Raw genomic sequence first — 27,966 nt, 5'->3', positions numbered from 1 at the left:
AGTGCCGTGGTGTGTCTGTATGTCTTCACAGGTGGCTTCACATGCCTTTTATTGATTCCAACCAAATTGATGCTGACCTTCAGGTTATACTTTCCTTTATGGACATCTTACTTCAAAGCCAAGTTTCTCATTACAGAATTTTGCTTTTTTGAGTTACCTTTCTTGAGGGAAAAAAAAAATCACAAGCAAAACACCCCCCCCCCCCCCAAATCAATTAAACAGAAAAATGAAAAATGCAAGTTGAAAAAAAATTATCTTTCCAAGACTACAGGATACCTGAACAAATATTGTGGACGTTACCAAATTTTAAAATTAAAATATACACTTTTGGCTAATAACCACGTGAAAACCAAGAGAATAGTTTTCAGTTGTGGAAGAGATACTGGAACAGCAGTTAAGAGTGCCACTCTTGCAGAGTTAACAATTATAAGCTGATTTAGAAGCTGAACAAATAATTTTCCAGCCATATAAATCATTAAAGTTTGTTACATTGATGTATCCCTGACTGAGGTAAGCCAACCATGTAATGAAATATACAATGTGTTATTTTCCTCTGGATATCGTTCCCATAGGTTTAACAGTTGTTGAAAGTCCATTTGTGGAGGGTTTTTTGCAAATACTTCTAAAATGATGAATAATCTTTACTTAAAAGACTAAAAATACATGCCAGCTATTATCGTATATAAGATCTGGCAGCAGTTAAAATGTTGGTATCTGAACTTACCTGACAGCTTCTTCGAACAACTTTTACTAGGTGTTCCTTATAGGATTAAATATTTTTAATTTGTGCAATTTGTTCTATAAGTCATGTTAAAGGGAAAGCAAAAATGTTCCAGATATTAGACAACCCATCTAATGAATAGCAGTAGCTTTTCTTGCAGTCACTTCATTAGAAGCCAAACATCACGATCAAACTTTCATTGCATATTCATGCAAGGACTGATTCTGAATCCTCTGGAGCAAGTAAAGCTCAGTAGAAGTTTTAGGTGCTCCAACAGAACAAGAGCCCAGTGTTTCCCATACTTGCAATTTTTCCATTACAAATGCATTTTATTTGCAAAAAGTTGGCACTGATTGTAGGCAGAGCAGGCCAGATGTTCATCTACCTTCACAGGCAGTGGTATGTAAGTCACGCTAGTTTATCATGGCTGTGGATCTGATCCGGAGGTCTGTGCTCAGCACTGTCCCGTGATTTGTGCACACCAGCACCAGGGAGCCATATGGAGTTACCAATCTGATTTCTTAGCATGAGGCACCACTTTGGCCTTGGTTCAAGGAGACCCACAGGAAGCAGCGACCTGGCCCAAGGGACCTGCTTTTCCATTGGTTCTAGCTTGACTTCCATGCAGGATTTCCAAACATCGCAGCTTTTTGTCCTGAATGTCTGGTTGGTAAGTTTAGTATATCAGATTTGCAAAGTCTGCGAATAATTGGCCCACAAATTATGAATGCAGCAGGAGAGCTTGATTTTTAAATACCAGGAGGTAGGCAAACAGGTGAGAAGCACAGGTACAGCTACACTGGTATGGCATACAACAATGCAGGGATGTATATAGCATTTACAGTCAAAATTAAACACTGTTAAGGCAGAGAACCTATCTGAAGATGTAGGATAGGGAAGCAGCTCAGTGGTCCATCCATCCAGGGGTGGCTGGCAAAGGAAGGTTAGTGCCAGGCAACCTTTATTCCCGGCATTTGTACTGGACCCAGAACGGTGCCATGGGTTGCTGTGTCCCCACCAAATGTAAAGGGCTCTGCAAAAACAAGAAAATTAGTAGAATCTTTTAAGTTAGTTAATGGAATTATCATCATGCTTTAGTATTAAGATACAAAAATATTCTTGGAGCTTCAGTCTTAAAAGAACCAAAGCTAAATACCGAGAGTGTTTCTTGGCTTTGCTGAAGCCATTGAGTAGGGCCTTCATGGATTACTTTTATTCCACTCTGACAGAGTCTGACAGAGACACATGAGGTCTTAAGAAACTCAAATGATTTTGAATATCTTTGCTAGCATAATAGCCTGTGGGTGCAGACTCAAGTTACAATCCACTCCAGTGAGAGCTGGTGTAGCAACACACCATCAGTCAGGAAGAAACAACCTTCTTCCATATTCTGGGTGGACTTCCTACCACTACTTGAGATCAACTCCCACGTTCTTCAAGGAGAGGAATTAAATTCTCAGAGCTTCCATCTTCCAGCCTAAAGGGCAATCATACAAAGCCCCTGCCACTCTAAACTTCTCCCTTTTCTCCTTGGCAGTTTAGGTATAGAGTATGTGTGTCATGTTTAGGTTGTGACAGGTAGGTACACTTACTTTAGCAGCAGTGCATGTTTGGGAGGAAAAATGATTTTTGGAAAGTGGAAAGGAGACAGTGCATACAGAGGAAGAAGTTACTGCTTAGAGTGGAAACTGCACCACTCACCCTTAATGGTAAAACCTTTCTGTTTCATGGTTGCTCCTTCATTCTTACCCTAATCATTTATCTTCCACCACTCAATATGTAGTGGAAGAGCACCGTGAGTGCTGCATCTGATTTCCTGTCTTTAAAGTATTAATCCAGTTCCCTATTCATTGTTTTTATGAACAGCAGAAAGCAGTAATAAAATCTTTTGTAGTATTTATGTAATGATAAGACAAAATACTTTTTAGGTGCTTTCTTGTATAGACAGTGCAATACCACAAACATTGCTGGAGTTACTCTGGCTTTTCTGAGTTAAAACAAAGATGGAATTATTCATTACATGTTTTATTAACACTCCTCTCAAAATTTTGCTTCATTATACATAACCACAGTTGAGCACGGTTGTTCATCTGAGTGTGGTGAATGAAGGATATAGAGATGTGGAATGCTATATAAATGCACGGATCTTTTACCTCCTTTGGTACTGCATCCAGAAGCACAAATTCATATTTGTATAGGAATAGCACAACGAACAACTGGATTTCCATGATAGCAAACCACCTGCAAGAAAAGGGAGGAAAACATCAGCTGTCCAGCCTAACAATCACACATGGTTTATCATCAGATAAGAAACAGGGTGTCTTTGACAGATTTTACATTACATGTTTTAGTTCTGCCTGAAAGTTTATCGTCAGAAGGAAAATATGCTGTAGCTTTGTTCAGCTTCTGCATTACTCAGCAAAGAACACGAACGCAGCGGCTGTCCCTTCTTTCTAGTGAAACGTTAGACCAACAGTATCCCTCTGACACCCTATTTTAAAACAGCCCCTTATCATTATGGTTTTTTCCACTGTGTAAACATTTACATTCTTCTAACGCTTGCTGACTTGAAGTAACTTCATAGGAGTGAGAAGACAGTCAAATATAGAAAAGGCTATATGACTAATTGTGCTATATAAAGTTATATAATACAGCTGGGAGTCTGATGACATCAGAGTAGCTGTGACAGCGGGAGTTATTATTTAATGCGTCAGCATTAGAATGCAGTATGAGACCCAAGGGCATGATTTTTTTTTTTCTGTAACACTCTCAGAAAGGTCTTTCTTACTCAGTCCGGAGAAGATTTCAAATAACTGCAGGTGAACTCCTCTAGGCTATTATTTTTTAATGTTTATACGTACAAGAGCCTTCTGCATTTAGGGACTAGCATGCACCTACGCCAGGTCATAGGATTAGTCACTTGCAGAGTTAGGCATGGTTTAAATGCCTAGTTAAAATTGTGATACTACCTTGCTCTTCTACACAAGTTATTTTCCATTATCTGAAAGAAGCTGGAAAAGTTGGGTAAAGCAACTGCTGGGGAATTCACTGGGAAGAAGGCCACATGACTGCACGTGGTGTCAGCCTGGGTTTGGCCTGGCAGGTGTGAAGAGGAAGCTAATAAGCCCCAGGAGCCCCGCGCTGACTCCTGCAGAGCCATCCAGATCTGCGCACTGAGCCGTCCTGTGCTCCAGAATGGGAGGATGCCTCTTTGTTTTGGTATAGCATCAGACCCAACTTACCTCTGTGATTTCCCATTGGAACTACCTTGAGATAGGGAGCTTTTGGTGACCTTGGGCTCGGGGGAATGCAGGGCAGGGATATTTCAGTGGAAATCAGCTCAGGTCAGGCAGGATTTACTAGCCCAAATGCCATGCTGGCAGCACCGGGCAAAGGTGGGCTGCTTGCAGCCACTGCGCTGTTTGCACAGTGCAGCCCTGGGCCCTGCTGCATGAGCTCCTGCCTCTGAGCCATCCTCACTGGTTTGGCACGGATGTACCATGATGCAACCAAACACCAAAATGCCTCTAGGTTGCCCTGACAGTGGAAATGCTGCATTTACAGAGGGCTGTCCTCCAAACACACGCAGAGCGGGATGCAGGCTGGCCCACTGACACCTCTGTACCTGCGGCGGTGTTCATCTGTGATCTGTCTGAGCAGCAACGGATATAACCAGCAACTGGGCACAGCACTTCCCACCGTGCCATCTCAGAGTGCTTTTCCCAACAGGCTGCTGCTGTTGCTCTGCTCTGCAAATAGAGGTGCTGAGACACAAGGGTGATACACACATGTCCAAGGGTGGCCAGAGGGACAGCCCAGGAGTGAAAGGCAGGACTGCAGAGCCCAGTGTGTCCTTCTCGCCCACAGCACATTGTAATGAGCAGAACCCATGAGCTTTCTTGCAGCTTAGTTCCCACCTGTCTTTCATATTCATGACTGAGTCCTAGAGCAGTTTTTCCTGTAAAAACTCTGAGTCACTAATGCCTTTCCATTTTATTTAGTGACAAGGGGGTTGGACAAAGATGTCCTTTCTGAAATCTTGCCCCCAGTGCACTGCTACATATTGGAGTTGTGCTGGAACTCAGGAGCCCAGCTGTGGATTGAGGTCCTGCAGTAAATGGAGTCTGAGAAGGAAGTCACGACCGTTGTGCTGAAGGGTTTACAATGCCAGCAAAGGATAGGAGACAACAGACAGAGCTATGCAAGATAAGCACAGTAGCACAGGCAATAGTCACCTGGTTAGACAAAAGTAGCTTCGCTACCATCACATTTTTCCTTTAGGTAAAAAAGATCGCACAGAAATGACTTTTGGGAGCTCTTCCCACATCACTTTGCAGGAATATTTGACAAATAAGTTATTTTCTAGTTTTCCATTTGATTAAATTAGCTTATAATTTCATGATGAATGTTAGCAATGGAGAAATTAAATGTTTAAGACATTTCCCTTATAAATCCCAGTACTGAATCAAATGAAAATGCATCTTAAACTTGAAATATCATTGTTTCATTCAGTCATACCAAGGAAATCTGCAACCTGGGATCCCTTGATTTAATTTCCCTTCTTCCAAAACCAGCATATTATTCTTTTAGAATTATTGCTGAAAAGCATAAAGGTGTGTGTTACCATGTGGACTGCCAAAGGGTTTGATAGGACTTTTTCTCATGTTAGCAAGAAAAAGATTCTCCATCCATTGACTATGTAGAAATGTTATGATATTCTTTCTAATGACAAACTTATTTTAAAGATATTAGCAGAGTCCAGAGAACAGCCTGAACAAAGAAATAGGTCAGTACACATAAACAAGCAGCTTTCAGAAACATTGTTTTGCAGCTTGTGCTGTACCTGCAGATGCCTCTTGTGAGTTCTGCTGTCGCCCTTGCCGGGAATGGGGCTGTGCTCATATTTAGCTCAGGAATATGGCACAAGCCATGGAGGTACAGCAGTGAGTGAGCACTTTGCTCTGGCAAGCCTAAATGGTGAATGCATTTTTATTCATGTTGTTTATGTCTTTAATGCCTTCACAAAGTTTTATCTGACACTCATGTCCGGCCTGCTACAGGGTGCAGATTCAAGAATGCAGATCCTCTGGGACACCCTCTCGATTCCTTGCTCTGCTTGGGACTCTTGAGTTAAATTGACTAGTTTTATCAATTCTTGGTTACTTGCTGCTTAGAGGAGACCAGGTTTTGAAGGCAGAGGACTGAGCATAGAGATGTTTGAACACAGAAATGAGGAGCAGCTGGCTCCCTGGGACTTGTTCCAGGAAGAGGGACAGCAGAGAAAACAAACAACAGAAGGAATGCAGGAAGCATCGAGACTGGCATTGCTGGAGGAGTGAAGAGAGGCAGGATCTGCAATTTAAGCCGTTCTGAAATCGTGTGGGCCTTAATGCAAAGACAAGAACCAAACAAAGAGGAGCCAGTTAAGACATTTGAAGATTAGCAAAGATGTCGATGACATCATAGAGGATGGAAAAAGTGTCTCAGACCACCAAGAGAAATGTTCTTTAGGTTAGTTTAGAACCAGTTTATGGCAACCTCCACGCCTCTGTAAACTGGCATGTTTGTAAGGGCAACAACCCTCCCCAGATGAAAAGATGCCTCAGCAGCAGCAGAGTGAGGCTGATTTCCTCCCTGGGAGATATCCTTTGATATAATAGAGTCAGATTCTACTTTTACATCGTGACTTTACCTGTCTTTTCCAGGAATTAAACCACTTTCAAATCAGTTAAAGAAGGTCCAGATAATACTGAACATTAGGGGACTGACAAAGAGCAAAGCAGTGAAAACACTTTACCTCCAAGTGTAAGAGGAGCCCCATTCAAGAGAGTTGTTCTCTGCAGGGTTTGGGAATAAATAAACCCCAGCTGTTTCACTGACCTTCCTGGACACTGATGCTTCCCTCCTCCAAATGCCACAAAGCTGTCCAAGAAAGCATTCTTCTCTAAATTTGCCTCTTTCCAACGATCCTGTGGGAAGAAACTTTTTTTTCCAAATCAGCCTTATATAAATAAAGCTTAACTTTATTTCTCCAGGCTAAAAATGACCTTGGACAGCTAATCCTCAATACAAAGTTGCACTGATGCCATTTTTGTGCATTCAACCTGTTGGTGGTAAGAGTCTGAATTCAAAAGGCAGCACCTACTCAGGAAAAGAAATTAGGGTCACATTTGAAACATACTTGGTGCCTCAAAGTGCTGGAGAGGTTTTAAAAATCACCCTGAAAGCATTCTTCCTGTACACCCCCCCCCCCCTCCTTTTTTCTAAATCCTGGATCTTGAGCTATTGAAATGCCTATAAAAATGTGACCATCTCCTTTTAAGTAGATGCACAGTCAAAGCAAATGTTCAACCAGTACCTTCCCTCAGCCACAAAATCGTATCAGGGCGCACAGATGGCTCGTGCAGATCTTGCTCAGCAGCCATTTCCAAGGTGCTGTGCACAGACAAACGCAAGGTGTGTGAGCCGTAACACAGGTGAGACGCAAGGATTGCACAGTCCCATTCTCAGGTGCAAGCCGGTGTGTGAGAAAAAGAACTATTTCCCAACAAAACCAGCCTGTCTGTACCCTGAGGGCTCCTTGCTCCATCCTGAGCTGCTTTAAGAGAAAGGGAACAACACAAGGAATAAAGCAATACGGGCTAAAGTTTGTGTGGGTGACACTGACAGAAGTAAATCTCTTGAATGCTGAGTGACAAACTATACCAGCTTCCAGAAACTCAGTGCAGCTCTACCAAGGCCTTCAACTAAAGCCCTGTCAAGTTTATGGTGGCTACCTGGTCTGATGAAGCTGTCTTAGAGAAGGTGTAATCTTGTGGGTGGTTTGGTTTTTTTGTTTGTTTGTTTGGGTTTTTTGTTTTTTTGTTGGTTTTTTTTTTGGGGGGGGGGGGCGGTTCAGCTATGGCTGTTTTCTGAAGAGGAAACCTATTAACATCAAAATCCAATAAAAGCAAGAAAAAAAATCTCAGCGGTGCTGAAGCAAGGTGATACATTTGGAATGGCAATGCCCTATTCCTCATGGAAGAAATGTGAATTTCTAAAAAACAAACTAGCTTGTTTTTTTAAGAATTATGTAACTAGAGGGTAATGCATCAGGGTTTCTGCTTCGGATTTCAGACAGGCAGGAATTGTTATAAGGGATTTTAAATTGGTGAAGAGTTTGCTAGAAGGGAAATTTTGTTTAAATTACTCCTTAATGCATTTCTATAAAAAAGACAAACTGTTCCATATCAGCTGGTGCTAAAAAGAGCAGTTTACAAGCCTGCCCACGCGGCCACCTGGAGTGTAATAATAATCAAGAAACTCTAGATGAACTACTGAATTAGCAGAGCTAATATCTACAAGAAATCATCTGACTGGAAAGACCAGCAAACCTAGGTAAATACATGGAGATGAGCTATACAAACAAATGAGAGGAAGAGGAAAGTACTTGGAATCATAGCATCCTAGAATTGGTTAGGCTGGAAAAGACCTGTAAGATCATGGAGTCCAACCGTTAAACTAACACAGCTGAGTCCACCACTAAACTGTGTCCCCAAGTAGCACATCTACATGTCTTAAATACCTCCAGGGATGGTGACTCAACCACCTCCCTGGGCAGCCTGTTCCAATACTTGACAACCCTTTCGGTGAAGACATTTTCCTAATCTTCAATCTAAACCTCCCTCGACACAACCTGATGAAACAGCCTCTTGTCCTGTCACTTGTTACCTGGGAGAAAAGACCAACCCCCCACCTGCCTACAGCCTCCTGTCAGGCAGCTGTAGAGAGCAGTAAGGTCCCCCCTGAGCCTCCTCTTCCCCAGGCTGAACCCCCCCAGGTCCCTCAGCCGCTCCTCATCAGCCCTGTGCCCCAGCCCCTGCCCCAGCCCCCTGCCCGGCTCTGGACACGCTCCAGCCCCTCCACGTCCCCCTGCAGTGAGGGGCCCAAAGCTGAACACAGGGGTCCAGGGGCGGCCTCACCGGTGCCCAGCGCAGGGGGACGGGCACTGCCCTGCTCCTGATGGCCACACTCTTTCGCATACCAGCCAGGATGCTGATGGCCACCTGGGCCACCTGGGCACACAGCTGGCTCATGCCCAGCCGGCTGCTGACCAGCACCCCCAGGCCCTTTCCCACCAGGCACCTTCCCAGCCCCCTGCCCCCAGCCTGTAGCGCTGCCTGGGGTTGCTGTGACCCAGGGGCAGGACCCGGCACTGAGCCTGGTCGAACCTCGTGCCATTGGCCTCGGCCCATCGGTCCAGCCTGCCCAGATCCCCCTGCAGAGCCTCCTGCCCTACGGTGAGTCAACACTCCCCAACAACTCAGCGTCATCTGCAAACTGACTGAGGGTGCACTCAGTCCCCTCATCCAGGTCATCGATAAAGATATTAAACTGAGCTGGCCCCAGCACTGAACCCTGGGGAACACTGCCTGTGACCGGCTGCCAGCTGGATGTAGCTCCATCCACCACCTCTCTCTGGGCCCGGCCAGCCAGCCAGCTTTTAACCCAGCGTAAAGTATGCCCATTCCAAGACATGAGCAGCCGGTTTCTCCAGGACAATGCTGTGAGCAATCATGTCAAAAGCTTTACTAACATCCAGGTTGATGACATCCACAGCTTTTCCCTCATCCACTAAGTTGGTGACCTTGTCATAGAAGGAGATCAGGTTAGTCAGGCAAGATGGGTTCAATCAGTGGGATCTTTCCATGATGAGCTTTGAATCAAGATCAAAGTGACATAAAGTATTACCATATTATTTGCAACATATAACTGAACTTTAAAGTCTTGTTTATTCCTACAGGCTCCTCTTTTTGTGCATGTTCTTTGTATATATCACCATCCCCCAAACCAACTTTAAGCCAATTTGTCTATGTGCTTTTGTTGTGAAATGAGTGAAGAGGAGAAAAGACAGCAAAATACTCACACTAAGAGTGACAACTTACAGGTTTGAACATTTCTGGGTCAGGAAAATATTTTGGATTTCTGTGCAACCAATACGGTGACAACATCAGCATGTCACCTGCAGGGATGGTGAAATTCTGAAAAGGAGAAAAAAAAACTCTAAGAAAATAGAAAAATCACAGATTCAACTCACAGTCTTTCCTTAATACTTCTATTCCATCAGCAGAAGATCCTAACAGAGGACAAGTGAATGTGGTAAAGCCGCTATGGGCATATTACATGTTTGAAGCTGCTTCTCACTGTTGCCATTTTTTTCCCATAAAAAAAGTCATATACAGTGGAGAAGATGGAAAGACTATTTTTGTTCTAATTTGTTTTTTTAGGTATTGAAATAATAGAAACATGATTTCTGTCTTTCCTGCTTCTTGATGTACCATGTGAGCTGGTACTTTTTTCTAAATCTTTTGTTAAACACTTCCTACAGTGCAAACAAATTCATAGAAAGTCTCATATGTCAGTAAACCTTTATGGGACTTTAGTATGAAATAGGCATGAGCGCTGATTCTGTAAGATAGTGTTTTTCTCCCAAACATTTATTAGTCCGACTTCTGAATGCTGGCATTCCATTCTGAGCGGCAGCGAAGAGGACAAACAGAAAAGAAGTTTTATCAGTCACTAAATCGTGGTCCCTTCTACTATACTTGTTGTGTCTGATTACTACTTCATATACCATCAGCACAGTATCTCCAGCTCAATTCAATACAATCTAAAATCAATTCAAAATTAAAAACAAAGACTGAGCAAGAGAAGCAAAACCACTGTTAAATTAGTGATGATGAATAATTCTGTTAAACAGTTATGTGAGACTGTGGAACACCTCTACTATTTAATTTTATCCAGATCTGTTGGGAGATTCCTTTCTAGACAAATCATACAGCTTCCTTTTGGGGGGAAAAAAACGAACAAACCTCACCTGAATTCTTATTGGGTTTACTACTTTCTTGGTGATTGCACCTGGAGACCTCAGCCGTATGGCTTCCAAAGTGCACCATTTAACAAAAGGCAGCTTCTTAAGGTCCTCTTCAGAGACTTCTAGCTGATCTTTACCTGTTGTGGCATGAGAAAGATGACTGTGTAAAAACTAGACTTCATACCTGTTCTGATACACGCTGACATGTCTTGCTTTGGAACTTTTGACAGAATACCTCAAGACTTCAAGACCTTGCTTGCACCCAGAAATTTTCTTTATATTTCAAAGTAAATAAATGGACCAAAATCAGTACAATTTAAGGAAAGCCATTGAAGATAATCTAATAACTCTGAGGTAGGTGGAGATACAGCATAAACAAAGGTCATCTTTGAAGTTGAGAGTCCTTGGACTTTTTCAATACTTTGGTAGGACATTGCATGGAAATCTCTGGGACTGTAGGCACCAAGACAAGAAGCCATGGCTGAGCTCCTGGGCTGCGTTAACACTAGTGAATGAAACAGGGCCAGGAGAAAAGCTTAAGCACTGGTTTGTGATTTTCCTTATTGGTTAATTATTGATACATTCCTTGATACTGTTTGACCCATGTCAACTAAGAGTCTTCCATGAAAGTCTGAGCATGGTTCAGGGAACTGCATATGTGAGTGACTGCTCCCAGTAGACGACTGGTTTTTGAGGGAAAGAGATCAGTCATGGGAGCATGAATCATGCCAGACAAACTGCCCTCAGATGAGGCAAGAGAGAACAGGTCCTGGCCTGTTTTTCCACAGAATAGCTGTAACTGGTGAACATCACACCATGAAATGCAGCTGAATTGGGAAACCTCGTCTGACCCTGTCATAGATGCATGGAAAACCCACAAGACTAGTTAATACAAATCTAGGTCTAAATGATAGGTGTGGGACAAAGAGACAAGTACATATGGCCCTTTTTCTACCTTCTTTTGCTAACATCAAAAGTGGTTTTGGTTAAAAATGTCAAGCACATGCTGGGTAATGAACTCAGAGCTGGACTCTGTGCTATCACTTGTATCCTTAGCAGCAACATTCGTTATTCCTAGCATTGAACCAAGTGTGCCGTGTGCTGGGCCAACACAAATAAATCATTTCTAGGTTCCAGAAAGACAGGACTAGATTTATTACCTGCTTTGCCAAAAACAGAAGCCAGGTCTTCCATGATTTTCTTGTAAATGGAAGGACAAGAGAGTATGAAAACAAGGGTCCAAAATGCAATCTAAATAGAGATGAAAGTACTTTAATTCTGGAATATGGAACAGAATTACAGTATCTTCATAGCAAATCACAGAGGCAGGTGGAAACATTTGCATATTTTTGTGTGCCTGTTGTAGTTGGGGCACACAGTGAGCTGTGCTTCCCGGGTAAATCCACATCTAAGGGCTCAGATCCTGGGAGATTATGTCTAGTCATCTGCTGTGTACTTATCTTCAGCAAACATTATATGGCTTTGGCTTTGAGCTTTGAAACACTGAATCCTTTCTTTAATTTCAAATAACTAGGTGTTAAAATTAATTACTAAATCATTGTGATTAGATTTAGCTGCATGACTGGAAAAAAATAAATACTAAATTCCTACCAATATTAGCAGAAATTATGTTAAATAATTTGCAGGGCATTGCCATAGAGTGACACTAAAATGGACAGGAAAAGTTTTAATTAACAGGAAAACAAGCAGTAGTATATCCCCTTTAGGAATAATTTGCTAACTGATTATGCAATGAAGTTGAAAATCAAGAAATCTAGGAAAGGAGAAAATCCTCTTAAGTAGGATGAAACCAGAAGGACTTGCAGCACTGCCAGGAGTCTCCCTCCTCTTGCTGAGCTAGCAGGAGATGCAGCCTGCACACAGATCTGGTCACAGGCCATCTGTGCTGGTGAGGGATGAGAACTCTTACTGTTATTTCCCAAACAGCCCCACGTGGATGCAGCCCTCCTTCTGCAAAACAAATATGGTAGCTTAGTTTGCTTGTACAGCACCTGGACGATGTGGCTTCACTGCATGGGCTGAGGAGGGATAATTGAATTGTTTCAGATAAGAGGGTCTAATGGACTGGTAAAAAATCCCCTTGGAAGGTGAAAGGCCTTCTTTTCATCATTCCAGTCACCAGAACAGTAGTTGTGACTATTCTGAGAAAGCAAAATATCTGTATGTCTATTTACAGCTGAATAATACAGAAGTAAGTAATGATAGGGTTGTGGAAGGAATGTCAGTTATCCTGATATCAGACAGGAGGCCATGCCTCTCACTCATACCAGCACGTGAATCCACAGCAACTTCACTGAAATGGATGAAATTCCTTTAGGGTAAAATGTAGTAATATCCAGTCTTAGTAAAAACCGTAGATCTATCCATTAGGAGTACATATAAAAATAACTCACTACCATTTTTTTCTAAAGCACATCTGTAACAGACATAACTGTGCTGGAAAGAGCTTAGTAGTCATGGTAAATAAAGGATGTTTTTGCTGCTACGGATTTTTCATCTGAGAAATTCCTATAAATGTCTTTGGTCAGCTTAAGCTATGTTAGATGTATTTGTCTTGTTAGCATGCTTATATCTGTATCATTAGTCCATCAAATCTGTTTCTAATATAGACAAAACTTAAGTGGCAGCAGAATCAAACTTGCTTTTCTTCCCCTAAAGCCACACTGGCATTTGTACAGCAGATCCCCCAAAGCAGAAGAGCCAAATTCACTCAAGGATTTACACACAGATGAAGTTACGCTATATTACGCTTTTGATATTCTTTACAATTGGCAACACCAGGCTATTTAAAATAGTCTCTACTCTATACAGCCACAGTGCTTCAAAATAGAGTTAAATGCTCTTCACAGCTTAAGACTGCGATCTTAATAGCTATTAGACATATGTTCCTGCAATATGATGATAAGGGACATCATAATTTAGGAAAAATACAGGAAGAGCTTTTCTTGTCATTGCTTCTGTGACATTGCAGCCTGGGTATATTTGTAGTGATGCATGTGGGCGTGATAATCCCTTCTTTGGAATACATGCTGTGTGTGTGACCTCTGGTTCAAAGTCTTTTCTTCCAAAATACAGGCTTTTGAATAGGATGGAGAGGAGGTGTTCCTCTAGCTGGTGTACTTACAGGGACAGCATTTGCTTGGGAAGCCCAGAGCATTAGGAGACCGTAATTGGGAGCTAGATGTTTTCCTTGCAAGTTATCCAGGAGATGATGCAGTAGTGTCTGTTAGAAATAAAAGATAATTATGTGTATTTCCAAAAATATATATCAATCTAGTTTAGGGTAGGGCTTACTAGAATTCAAGGATATAACATAGACAAAGAGAAGTAATGTTAATTATGGTTTCTTTGCAGTCACAAAGAGAAGACAGCTGTTAAGAGAAAGTGAGACTCACTCAAAGGCAGGGGGCCAGAAGTCAACGCACCACGTGAATCCCTACTGAACACTCGCACTGCATTTCATTTTCTTACAGTTTTTAGGGGATTTGGTTCCCTCACTCCCCATTGTTGTTTGTACATGGAAGAAAGAAAAATCTCTATTCTTTTTCAGTTCCTGCTCTAATTCTCTACTTCAAAGAACCTGAAAATGGCACTGAACCAGTTGAATGAACGGAAATATTCTCTCTGTTCCTGCCAAAAAGGTGCTTGTTACGAAAAGATGGCCTGATATATCTGCAAACTCCCTAGTTCCAAGTGCTTTGTTAGTGACCTAACCAGTGACTTCAATGGCTTGATATTCTTTGAAACTATAGCAACTGTGTGATGTTCTGGGATCAGCTTTTGTTTATGGTATTTCCTTAAATACAGGGCAACCATGCATTCAAGGCAAAGCTTCCTGTCTGCTTTTTAAGAGAGGAAAAAACCTGACCTTGAAAAAAAAAATGACTACTTCTATTTCCAAATTCCCACCCAATCTAAGGCACTGGGTTCATGCCTCCTAGTTCCTGCACCTTCTTACCTCCCACCATCCCCTCTCCAGCCCTCTCTTTCTTTCCACTATTCTGGTTTATTTTATGAAAGAAATTATATTGGTATGTAAAGCTTTTAAAGTCTAAACAAAACCTGGTTTGTTTAGTGATCTGTTCTATAAGCATTCGGTAGATCAAAATTCCCAGGCCAGACTGCTGTCGCATTTGTCAGCCGTATAGACAGAATTCCTGCCATAGCTAAGGAGAATAACCAGGGGACAACTTATCACAGCTTTGACACAATCAATATTTAGGGTACTTGGCTTCCAATCCAGTAATCTGCTATTTTCTACTAGTCTGGCTGCTGGAGGATCTACTCACTCTACACCAGGGTTTAAAAATAGTACATGTATGGTTTTGAAATTTCACAGCACTGTGCCCTCAGGGAAACAACTGAAGAGGTCTTTCTCTCACCTCTTTCAACTGCGATACTGGAAGCTTGTGATGGGTCGTAGCTCTGAACCCTTGGCTTAAAGTTCCCTAGAGGAAGATGTCAGTTCTCAGAATTGTAGAAAATAAACTAAACTGAGGAGTAAGAGACTCAAATTTATGAGTCTGTCCTAATGTAGGTGACAGCAATACTGGACAATTAAGGTATAGCTATAAAAGCTGACATATTTGGCTTATTTCTTCCAGTACTGAAATAATTCCTGCCCTCCGTCACTTCAGTCAGAATATATACACGGAAGTCATCTTATTTCATAGCCTCAGATGTTTACCTTGGATGTGGTCTCTGAAGGGTTGGTCCTTTCAGCATCTGACACTACTTTCTCAAATAAATTTAGAAGCCATTTTTTGGATTTAGACCAGTTCCTGTAAAGAAAAGCAATCAACAAGAAGTACTTAACTGAGGCAACACAAACAAAATTTCCTTTTCCATGAGAAGGGCTCTTCGTTTTTTTTCCAAAAGCCCTGGGGCAGCAGTCAGTTGATGAATACTCAAGCGTCAGTCTGACTGACAGTAGTGTTGACTGACATGAGGAACAGCATGTCCAAGACCTTCACCTTGGCCAGACTTCATTTTGCATCCAGGACCTGTGACTGCAGACTCCTAGGTTTTCATATCCATTTCACTACAGGTTTTCATTGTGGCTTTGGAGAGATTGGCCTACCATTTAAAAAATTATTCTCCCTAAGAAAATCAAGGCCACAGTTTTAGAGCATACTTAATTCTTTTTGAAGGCTATTTTGAGGTGCTTACAGCACTACCATGGCCCCGAGAGCACGGATAGGCTCTGCATGCGCTTCCTTCCCTTCCTCAGGGTTTAGTTGCCTCTATCCAAGGTCAAGTCTGTGACAGTACAGCCACATAACCTGGGATCAGTCTGCTGGAAAACAGCTAAGGTGTGTGACAGAGCAGAGAGATGCCCCGTTGGGGATCCCTTCAGCTCGTGACTCACATTTAGGCTCAGGCTTTTGCCCATTTCCCAGTTCTGCTGCTCCCTGACAGCCGGACCCTGCCCATCTGAACAAAGCTGTTTCTGCTTTATGCCAGGAAAATGCATGAGACAAGGTCAGAACTTTTTTGAAGCATCTAGCTGAAAACCTGCCTGACCCAAGGACACACCATCAATAAAGACAGTACATCATCCTCCAGGGGAAATGTCTCCCATGGCTGATATTCCAGCAAGCATAATGCCTCTAATGGGTACACCACGAGCATCATCTCTGCTCCGTTACCTCAGGAAGCACTCAGGCATCTGAGAAGCGTATTCAAAGTCCTCATCGTACTTCTGAAAATGTTCTTCAAACTCCTTGATTTCACTCTGACTTGTTGGGCAGATGCCTTTTCCAAACAAAGTGTTCACCACCGCTGGATACATGACGTGCCTGCAAGGACAAGATCCCCGTGACTTACAGGCCATAGGGAAGCTGCAGCAGCAGTTTTAGGGCAGAACACAGCACGTTGAATTACCAACAGCAAAACTGCGGGACTCAAGCGTCATGCCAATACGGAGGGGCTGGCCCAAGGCTCATATCTCACTCACACCCTTATCACAGATTTTAAGCAGAGGCTGGGAGATGCACAGACCTCAGACTAGTTTTCTGCATGTGGCTGAACTTTATCACTTAGCGTTTGGTCACTTGAGGAGAAAGGCTCTGGCGCACCGAGGTCCCCTTCTCCTCAGTATCTCTTATTTCAGGTTATCCCACGAGGACCTTGGGGGCATTGCACAAACCCTTCTGCCACCAAACACCCTGGGAAATCCTTCTTTGGGCTACAGCTTTCGTGGACAGAACAATGCTCTTTTGTTTTGTTTTTGTCTCAGCCCTTCCCTGTTTGCGCCTCTGTTGTCCTGCAGACTCTGAGCTCCTTTCTTAGACCACTTCGCCTGTACCCTTGAGCTCTGAGAAACCCTTATGCAGTCTTTGCTGGGTTCCAGTTACTGCTTCTGTACGTTTATTTTGGGCAATAGTTCTTTCACTTTCTTGCTTTTCTACATATCATAAGGAAGCTGGAGCCACCTGCTGGCTTTGTGGATTTAATTTTGAGGCAGCTACATAACAGTTATCCAGAGCATAGCATTCCACTTCTTTTAACCTGCCTTGTTTGGCAAATCTGTAAGAACAGGTCACACACACACACCCCCAATTTACTGTGGATGACTTTTATGCATAGTGTAGTTTATCATCTAACATATGACCATTTAAAAAAAAGAAATTAAACAAATAACAGCTGACTTGGATGCCATGACAGCCATGGCAGTGGGAAGAGCACCCTGTCCCCAGGGCTGCATCAAGGATGCAGAAAGATGGGATGCCCCATGTAGGACTTGTATGCCCACAGCACCACTGACTCATTGCGGACCACGGTCTGTGCTGGTGCCAATACAGCACAGAACACCAGGTCCACTCCTGCCCTCGGAAACTTGAGCCCAGGTGAAAGACCACAGATGGATTCTGATACGGGAATAACGAGAAAATGTGAGCCAGTATTATCGTACCAGGCAGTGGTGCACCACGCTACTGATTTGATGACTGTCCATTTTTTCCACAAGAAGCAAATGTGACTTTGATCTCAGAAGACAGGTTGGGGAACACCATGGGATGTGGGGGCTGGCACCCCATTATTGAGACCACTGGGATGAGGGCTGGGAGGTTTCAAAGCCCCGTTCCCCAAAGTTTTTCCCCAGCTAATCCAAACTGCAGTAGTTGAAGTGACAGATGCTCAGTGTTTTAGCTGCAGTAAAAAGCTGTATCTTAGTTGCATTATGCAGAAGCAAGCAAAAGACAACCTGTATGTGAGGCGTTAGAAACAGGTCCAAGCCAAAGGCAATATTCTACTTGTAGTCCTGACAGGTAAGAAATAGACATTGTCCCAGACAATCAGGAAGGAGTTAAAAGCTCTTGTCATGTGAAATTGCTAGTAAAGGTATTTTTTCTGCATGAAGGATGAAGTTCTGGCAGCAAAATCAGTTGCAGAGGTCTTAAGTTTTGGGCTAAGCTTGCCCCAAAACATGCAGGCAAGGTTTTCATCCTGCTGAAGATCAAGCATTTTGTGTGTTCATAAATTCTTTATAAACATGAGGCTTTTATCCCATCTTTTGGGAAACAGGGTTTGCTGGAAGATGCTGTGTTTTCTTTTTATTTCCAGACAGGTAATTCAGATGATCAAGTGTCACAGCACTATCCAAACTAGCCGGCTGCAACAAGGCTTTTACCACCCCATACCAGGTTGACTTCAATGAGTAGCTCCCACACCTTGCCCTGGCACAGCCACCCACCCCCCACAAGGTTTCAAAAGTTCATCTACCGTCCATGCTGTTTCTCCATCCTCTTCAAGCCAGTGCACCTGCTCTTCACCTCTGCTGTGTCTGGATTCTTCCTTTTCTAGGCTCCTTTCCCAGCCAACCTCTCCTCATCCAGGCTCCCTGCTTCTCCCTCTTCCAGGTCTCACTTAATCCAGAACAACTCCTCATACAGTCCTTCTCGTTTCTACCCCTTAGAGCTATTTCACTACTTAGCAGGAACCAGCCACAGCTGCACATTATCCACATCAGCCAACCCACCGCCCCTGAAGCCAGCCCACAGCTGTATGTTATCAGTGTTAATTAACCTGCTTTCATTCCTCTATAATTCCTCTACAGTCAAGCTCCACCTGCTTTACAGAAACATCTCTGCTGCCGTAGAGGATAGTCATGCATTAGAGACGGGCTTGCAGAGATCCCTTACCTTACCAGGTCATTGAGGTCGCCTGTGCCCCCTGTGCCCAGATGTGCCATGTGCTCATGTAGTTCCTTACACAAAGTGCCCGTGAACATGTGCAGATTGGAGGGACCCATTTTTCCTTTCATCATGCTGTAGAGATTACCGTGGTTCTGATAAAATGCTTCTGCCGGGACAGAAACTAAATACAAAAAGAAACAAAAAATGTTTTGGAAAGTAGACAAAATAGATTTTCACTGAAGGATAGAGTGAAATTTTTTACACATAACTTGTGACTCTAATTCGAATACTTTAACCCTCATTTTCCTAGAGTGAAATTCCCAGAAAGCTTCTGTCTAACCCTGTAAAGATTTTGGTAAGCCCTCTGCTTCTATCAGTCTGTGTAACATCTTCCTGCCTCATGAAGCTTCAGTGCCAAAATCGACAATCCAGAGATTTCCACCCGGCATCAGTATGGATGTACAGAGGTGTGCACGTGCTCCACAGAACTGACTAAAATGAAAAATAAATTAATTCAAGAAAAAAAAAGTTTGGGTCTTCATGCTATAGTAGTACATCCTCTCAGTCAGACCGTGAGAGGCTGAGAAAGCGGGGACTGTTCCACCTGGAGAAGAGAAGGCTCGGGGGAAACTTATCAGTGTGGGTAAACGTCTGGTGATAAAGGAGATGAGGGCAGGCTCTTCTTAGGGCAGGAGGCAAAAGGCACAAATGGCAACGCCGGAGATTCCCTTGAGACACAGGAATGTTTTTATTGTGAGGATGGTCCAATACAGGAACAGTTTGCCCAGAGAGGTTGAGGAGTCTCCATTCTTGGAGATACTCAAAATCCAACTGGGCACAGCCCTGAGCAACCTGCTGTCACTGACATTGCTCCAAGCAGGGGCGTGGACTAGGTGGACTCCATCAGTGCCTCCCAGCCACAGGGATTCTGTGATTTAATCTCTCTGGCAAGTTGCTTCTCTCCCATTCCACAGTCCAAAATCGCCAAACTACTCAAAGAATTCCTATCTGCATAAATTCACATGGATATAGGCACGAGCTGATGGAGCACGCCATTGTGGATGGCACATATACCTCATCACTTTCTAATGACTGTTGTACTGCAGGGTTACAACTAATTATTGCTACAAGATGGTCTTCAAATTAAGTGATAGGACAACATACTATTGCTCCAAACCTGGTACACAGAGGTGTAGTGTCTAGCCACAGAAAAGGACCTGATCTCAAACTGGGATTCCTTGATGATAAAAGTAGTAACAGTCTCTGGATGAGAAACCTTTGATCCCTTGAGACTGAATCCAAATCACCTTGCAGGCTTATAGTGCTGGATCCCCACGAAGGAATTTAATTTCACCTTCATTTTATAGCATGGTCATGGGTTAAGATAAGCGTTTAAGGCATGTTCAAAAAGGCAATGAGCTTTGGATTGGGGTTTAATGTTCCTGGGTAACTAGATTTGATTCCCATTAAAAAAGAGCTAGGTCTCATTTACCTGTGTTCTCGACAGCTTGTTGTACTGCCTGTTCAAAATTTAAGTCTTTTGATTTAAAAAATGCTTCAGTGCCTTCTTCCTCAGTCACAAAAGTAAACCGTTTTCCCAGAGCAAATATTGTGAATACAGGGCCATGCTGGAACAAACAAAGATTTCACATTACTGCATTGTTAACGCATTTGACAGAAGCCCCAAGAGGACATCAGTGCTGCTGAGGGGTCAGGAGGGAGGACTTGGTCCTTCCTGCTCTCTGTGCACCTTGGTTCAGAGGTACACAAAGACGAGCATGAATCAGACCAAAATCTGTAGACTTACAGACCAGAGGGGAACACCATATGTGCCTGCCTGACCTCCTGCAGAGTAAAAGAGTTTCCTTTTCTGATAGTAAAATTTTATATTTGAATGACATTACAGTTCAAACAGTACAACCTACCTGGATTTAAAGAACCCGCAAAGTACCTGCATTTTAAAAATTCATAATCCTACTTACTCCAATTAACATTTTTTTAACAAAACCTCCCACTTCTGCATCTGTTTCAGGTGGGGGGTTTTTTATGCTGTTCCTCCCCCCCCCCCCCCCCCCCCCCCCCCAGTTTATAGGTTCTGCTGATACCAACGATTTCTTTCTTGCATGGGTGTTTAAAGATTAATATCAAAATAGCTAACAAGCTTTGAGCAGAGGAGAGAGAGTTTGTTGAGATTTATATTCAGGGAAAGGTTTTGATGCCATAAATCATTCTTTCATTTTCCCTTAATCTATTATCCTAGAGCCCTCTCCAAACTTTCAGCAATAGGGCTTCACTTCTGTATGAAAAAGATCACCGATATTTGTAGGTAAAGTAGCAAACACATATGCACTACCTACTGGCTGTCAGATTTAGGCTTAAAAAAATGAAAATTAGGAAATGAAGCATCTTTGGCTTAGTCAAGGCAATTTCTGCAAAAGCCTTGGAAATCAGAAGCCCGGCATTTACATTTATATGAGCACCACTTTCTTTTGGCAAAGTTACTGTACATATGGAAATGTTCAGGGTTTTCATAAAGTCTCTACACACATCATGGAACTTGATTTTCTTTTCCAGGTTACACTGCTGACAAGGGTGAGAAGAGTTTTCTGTTGATCTGTTTGGAGTACTGAAAAGCCTCGAGCCCACCTTGCGCACATGGTTTATACCACTGACTTTGACCATTTATTTTGTTGCCTGTGACTGCATTGTAAAGCCTGCTTCATCAAAAGCTCTTTGAAGCCAAGGAAAAGATTCCTCATGACATCAATTGAATTTTGATTGTGTCCTTCAGGTGTAAATTATTAAAGAATGACTGTTTAAACTCTCTGGGTGATAATAAATAAAATACTGTTTTAATAATAACTAAATTGCTACGGTTGCTTTTTTATGGATAACAGCAGGTCCTCATCATCAGGCTGGGTAAAAATCAGTGAATTTGTACCATGTTTGTTTTTAAATTAGATTTGTTTAAGATTTTGAATTAAGATTAAAATGTACTTAAAACTAAGTTCAAAATAAAATTAAACCTGAACCAACAGCAACTGCAATAAAACTTAATTATTCAATTAAGGTCGCACTCAATTAAAGATTGGAACACTTTATTTTAGATGATTACATGTGAGCAAGATGCCTAAGCTGCCCTGATAGAGAATAGAGATTGAGTCTGTGCAGTCAGGGGAGCCTAAAAACTGATTCATCTGACCAGCTGCTGCACACCTCTGTGTAAGGTAAGCTGCACTGCCCTTAGCCTCACTGACAGGGCTGACTGCATGTCCACTGGCCATCGGGAAAGCTTGGCCATCGTGTTCACCTGTAAACAACTACACAGACAGTTTGGCTTTGAATCTCACCAAACTCCTGCAATCTATTCACAATAATTAAAATTAAACCAATATTTTTTAAAAAAAAAAAAGGAAATAAAATAAAGCTCCATAACGGACCTCCAGAACAAGCCAGCTTCATTGAACAGCAGTGATGGTGGATATTCAAAGACACATCTTTCAGAAAGCAGAATTCTGTGTCCAAACAGGAAATTACAAATAAATATTATATTGGATAAATTATTAAATGTAAAATCAAAATACTAAAAAAGGTTTAAGGATTAAACTGCTAATGGCAATCCCTGTTCCAAATAATAAAGACTTTTCCAAACATACCAGATACAGGAAGTCTCCCAGTATGTTGCTGGGCCTGATAAATGCTCAAAGAGTAAAGAAACCTGGTGGGGAAGCAATCTAAATTAGCAATTACATCAGTTTAAGGCAAATCCCACCCTGGAGTCTTTCACTGCGAGTAACGGACTGAGACCTTGTTTCAAAGGAAGCATTAAGTAGAATAGACTTCAACATGTGGTAGGTAAATCGGTGATAAATATTTCAAAACCCCAGAGGGATTAAAATATGAAGCTGCAGAACAACCTACCGTGGTCTGTGAAATCACCGCCAGCAACAGGAGGATGGGCAGGCGAACACATGGTGCCTTTCTAAAAGGCTCCTGAAGAAGGACCTGGGAAGCCCCAGGCTGAAGAAGAGCCCAATATAGCTTTTAGGAAGACATAAGTGTGTATGGCCTTAAACATATTCCTAATTCATTCCTTAGAAGAAGGAATTAAAAGTTTACTCATGATCTGGACTCATTTAGGAGTCTAAACTATGAGGAAACCTAGAAACATCACAGAAGAAGAAGGCCTAAAAGAATCATATTCTGAAATTACTCTAAGATCTATCATACGAGTGCTAGTCATTAATTTAGAGCTCTCATCTTGCTAGGAAAGGAGCAGAGAAAGGAGAGCAAACATCTAAACCCATCCTGTGCCCACACCTTCAACTCACTGTGTGTCTCTGACCCTTCCACCTCAGCGGGGTATACTGAGCTAGGAAAGGCAAAGGGATGCACAGCAAGCATGAACGACAGTTTCAATGAAAGGAGACTAAGTGGACTTAGATCCCAGGAAAGGTGAAAAGAGAATAATTATTCCCAGTTTCTCATAATGTCAAAGGTCACGGGCACCTACTAAAAGGCAGCTCGTTTAAAACCAGACAGAATACATTCTTCATATGACTCACAGTTAAATTATGGATTCATTGCTGTGGGATGCTGTGAAGCCAAAATTATACACAGAGTAACGAAAGAGATTGGGTTATCATAGTCAGATCATCTGGATGCAAATTTCAGGCCAGAAAGTTTCTGTATTATTCATGACCAGAAGCTGGGAAGAAAAAGCAGAAGGCAGCATACTCTTATCTGGGTGTGCTCCTCACACCCTGGTACTGAGCATCCACTAATCGCTGCTGTTTGAGACAGACACCTGAATAGACACTTTCCATTTGTCACAGTATAATTAAGCTGATGTTCTAATGCAATAAAATCAGCTGCTGGAATAAGCTGCCGAGCAGTTCTGCATTTACCATGTTGTGTTATGGGCAGGTACCAGCGAAGCGTAGGCATCACCTGCCAACACTGTGTTCCAGTTTGCTGCCGTCTGAAAGAGTGTTTAAGGACACCTGATGACATACAGAGATACAGAAAGCAAAGTAAAAATCCTCTTAGGATTTAGGGCCTATGAAGCTGCTTTCACTCGTGAAAGCTCTGTTTTGTCCACAGACTGGGAAACACCGCACAAAACAGCAACGCCACGATGAGAGGCAGAGCTGAGCCTACGTGAAAGCAACACTGCAGAGAAATAAAAACTTCAGAAGGATGTTCTCCAAAATCCCAAAGGAAGGAAATCAGGGAAACAGCTATTTTTCCCAGGGGCGCTGCCAGGCAGGGAGCAACCACTCTTGGCTGAGACAGCTGCAGTTGTTACGACTCACGCTGGGCCGGCTCTCTCCCTTGGCATGCACATGCACATGGGTTAAATGCCATGTTCTTTATCTCAGGGACTTTAGAATTTTGATCTTCTGTGTGTGAGACCAGGGTTGCAGACCATTAGCGACTCGACTGTGGACGCTGTCTTTGGAAACTCTCCACCAGAAGCCTTGTCCTCTTCTCCATTCCATTTCCCTTCTACCAAATCTCATGCAGGATGCATGTCCCGTGGCACGTAAGCCAGCGAGCCATCCCTCACGCAACCACACACCGAGAATAAGACTGAGAGGCATCTAGCCGAGTCCTGAGATATGGCACCATGTCCTGAACGCAATCAACATGCTGAGAGCGACGTATGGATCCACAGGTCTGTATGAGAGTGCAGAACAATCTCATGGGTTTAACTGAACTTTTCTTGTGAGCTTCATTAGCAAACTGATAAGAAGCATTTGAAATTCCTTATTAACTCTTACCATGTTTGTCAGGCAAAGTGAGGAGCAACATCCTTTGAATCCAGTATTTGACGTTGCACGGTGGCTCTGGTTACCCACCCTGCTCATCCCAGACCACCTGCAACACTGCTGTAACTAACTAGGCAGCTTTAGGAGGAAGAGGTGGCATCTTTTTTTAGACCAGAGATTAAATATTTCATTAGGGCAGGGGATCTTTCTTTTCATAGACACACTAATGATACGAGGGGAAAGCCAGACAATTCTTCCCGCCCACATCATCTTCTGTAGGTGGAAAACAGAAGCAGCAAACTTCAGGCAAAGTGCGGGTTGGAAGCAATGGAAGTCGGGTGTGTTGCTCCAGGGGTTGAGAGAAAAAGCAGCAAGGGATATACACAAAAGGGACAATAATAAGAAAGCTAACTCTTTAAGAAAGAAAAATAAATGAGTGTCATTTTGACAGAATGAAGAATTAATCCAGGGGAGGAAATTTCTAACTGCGAAAGTCCTCCCTGAAGGTAATGACCCTATGGAGCTGGAGAGGTTTCACACTGCCTAGAGCCTGTTTCTACACTAACTTTTAAGAGGAGAGCTTGCTCCTACTAAGGACATTTACCCCTGTTCTGGCAATATGAAGGAGCTTGGCATTATTGCAGAAGTATTTTGCAACACTTGTAATGGCTGTTAACGACCTCTTTGGCAGCAGCACCTGTTTTATTTGGCTGCACTATGCTACAGTGCCTACTCCTTCAAAAAGGAGCAGGCAGGAGAAGGCTTCTCTCTCCTGGCCTCAGCATGTCGTGCCGGTGTGGGAGGTGCCAAGGGAGAGGGATGTGCCTGGGGTGTTCAAGGACAGGAACGGGAGAACAAGAGAATAGCCCTGCCCAGGGACAGGGAGATTGCTGGACGATCGTGCCTGTGATGGAGAAGGCCCTCTTGTCCCTGGAGGCACCCAGGGAGGTCACAAATTACCAGGATCCTGAGTTGCTGGGCTAAGAAAAAAGTCAAAGGAAAGGTCCTATCTGCAAACACACAATAAAGGGGAGATATTTAAGAAAGCCTTATTTTTCTGCTTTGCTTTTCAATGGGTTTTCTCCCATTGAAAATATCTCTTTTTCTGGTTTTCGTCCCAACAAAACCTGGGGTTTATAAAGTCCTTCAGGTGTTTCTAGTGTGTTCAGATGTGTCAGCAGCTGCCATAGCACCACCAGCAGCCTAAAGGGTCTCCAGGGAAAAGAACATCCAAATGAATGGACTGAGAGCCACTGAGTTTGCATTTCTACTTCAATACATTCTTTAATATGTAAAAGTTTTGCTCATTCAATCTGTGAACAAACCCCCATAAAGGTTTGTTTTAAAATTTTGTATAAGAGAACTTGCTAAAAGCTTCCTGGGGAAAAAGGCAACTGAAGTAAACTTAAATCATGATGCAACATCTGTCCCCAGAAGGGATTGCACTGGGAGGGACAGTTTGGCAGGCTGCTTTAATCTGGTTGCCACAAGGATGTGTTTTCAACAAGGAGCTTCTCTAACAGCTTTGTATGAGAAGATTGAAATAAACATTATGATTGTTTTTCTTATATGAGGCTTGATCAGTTTATTTAAGGGATTATATGGCATTGTTCCTGAAATAGTAGGAGACTGGACTGGAATGAGTTTTCTTCCAGTCCTACATTTCTGCCCTAAGACAAACATACAAATAACTGATCATGATACGCACAGATGAAAGATACAGGAAAGACACAGTAATAGAAGGTTAAAACTGGCCTGTTCAGCTCAAACAAGCCAAGGAACTCCAGATCATACACGTGAGCTTACTCTGTGGTGCACCCAAGGTGCTTTAATACAAGACTGACAGCTCTTGAGGTTCTTGCACCTCACACTTCAGCTGATTATACTTGACCCTCTGCTTTCATTTAACACCACAAGTTTATAAAAACCAAGCCTGCAAAGAGGTACTTACAAATACGGAATCTAATAGTTCAAAATGAGAAAGCAAGTTTTAAACATCTAGTATTATTTTTTTTCAAATTTCAGGATGTTACAGCGTTTTCACTTTTAGTTAGTTTTTGCAAGTAGTGGGCTGTGCAGTCCTTCAGTATCCAACACCTGAGGCTATTCCCTGACGATATTGCAGTAGCAGGTGGTATCATCACTGAATGACAATGGCAAATGGGGCTTTATGTCAGTATTAGCTGCCTAGAAATTAAGCACCTAATCTAAATTACTCATTTAGGTGCTCTCTATCACACAGACATAGAGAAAGGAAGGCATGTCCAGGGGTAAATCTTCACAGCCACCTTTGGTAATTTTTTTAAGATGGAAAAAGTTGCCTGCCAAGCATGCCTGTGTCTCTCTTGAACGCTGAGGGACAACAGCTGGTACCCAAAAATCCCACCTAACTTTAGGCATGCAAATAATTAGTCTTCTGGTCCCGGCACCTGGCACAGGGCTTTCCACATCATCTGAAACCGAGATTAACATTTAGCCCGACTGCAAAAGCAAAAGAGCAGAGGTGCTGGGTCCAAACGGGATGATCACAGCACAGAGATCATGCCTGGATCAGATCCACAGCTTCACAACGCTACTGGTGCAAAGCCGGTCTTTCACCAGCTAAACACTTCTGACGTGACAAAATGTGACAGGAAAGGGGCAAACAGCGCAGAAGTTTCTCCTCGCCTTTCCCCTCGCAGGCAGCTACCCCGAGCACCCCCCCCCCTCGCAGGCACGCCACGGCCATTACCTTGCTTCTGGCTTGCTCTATAAACTCCAGAGGAGCTTTCCCAAACTGAAATGCAGCTCCAAACCAAGGGATCCAGCTCCTGATGCAAGGAGGGGAGTCCGGGTTTCTCAGCTGAAACAAAACAGCCTTGACAATAAGAAGTCCCAGGACTGCTGCCAAGAGGACAGCCAGAGCCATTTTGCCCCTTCACTGCCGGCCGCAGCAGCTGCTCTGCCTGCTGCATCACCCAGCACGGCTGTGGCCAGGGCGCCCGCCTCAATGAACACGGCCTCTTTTGTCACTCTTGCCAGCTGAGCACTGCCATGGAGACAAGATGTCAAAGCACCGAGCAGCCCAGGGGACAAGCCCTTGTTTTGGGAAAGGCAGAGCCAATTCTCCTCTATACTGGGACGAGGACCAACTCCACCGCTTGCAAAACTTAGATGTTGCTGTGACAAATCCTTGAACTTTGCACCAGTCGCTGGAAGGCTATCCAAGCAGCCAGGGGACACAGCCACGGACACTGGCAAAGCACTGCATTGCTTTCTTCAGGTTTATTTGGTTTTTGTTGGTTTGGGGTTGGTTTGTTTGTTTTTGGTGTTTTGGGGGTTTTTGTTGTTGTTGTTTTGGGGATTTTTTTTTTGCTAATATCAAAGCAGAGAGGCTGTGATTTGGAGATATTTAGCTTTCAGCAAGGCAGATGGCAACAAACTCCTGCAGGCATCACCTGAAGCAGTAAGTCTGTTGAAAGGTAT

The 27,966-nt window shown here is 43.0% G+C and overlaps 1 protein-coding gene across 2 annotated transcripts; it reads right to left on the bottom strand.

Moving 5' to 3' along the window:
- Nucleotides 1-20: 20 nt before the first annotated feature.
- LOC121090099 (24-hydroxycholesterol 7-alpha-hydroxylase) lies at nucleotides 21-27,643 on the bottom strand. Of its 2 annotated transcripts, XM_040598186.1 has the most exons (12): nucleotides 27,233-27,639; nucleotides 20,223-20,358; nucleotides 18,737-18,911; nucleotides 16,244-16,393; nucleotides 15,283-15,376; nucleotides 13,720-13,818; nucleotides 11,735-11,825; nucleotides 10,578-10,711; nucleotides 9,646-9,741; nucleotides 6,602-6,690; nucleotides 2,875-2,962; nucleotides 21-1,754 (listed from the first exon to the last, which is right to left on the bottom strand). In XM_040598186.1, exons 1-12 carry the CDS (start codon nucleotides 27,407-27,409, stop codon nucleotides 1,683-1,685), a joined length of 1,401 nt encoding a protein of 466 aa, XP_040454120.1. In that variant the 5' UTR covers nucleotides 27,410-27,639; the 3' UTR covers nucleotides 21-1,682. The 2 variants fall into 2 exon arrangements, with proteins under 2 accessions (XP_040454120.1, XP_040454121.1); XM_040598187.1 differs by lacking the exon at nucleotides 20,223-20,358 and having other exon boundaries at nucleotides 27,233-27,643.
- Nucleotides 27,644-27,966: the final 323 nt, after the last annotated feature.

The sequence above is a fragment of the Falco naumanni genome, chromosome 6 (assembly GCF_017639655.2).
Source record: "Falco naumanni isolate bFalNau1 chromosome 6, bFalNau1.pat, whole genome shotgun sequence".
Lineage (NCBI taxonomy): Eukaryota > Metazoa > Chordata > Aves > Falconiformes > Falconidae > Falco > Falco naumanni.
This window is presented reverse-complemented; position numbering and strand designations above follow the sequence as displayed.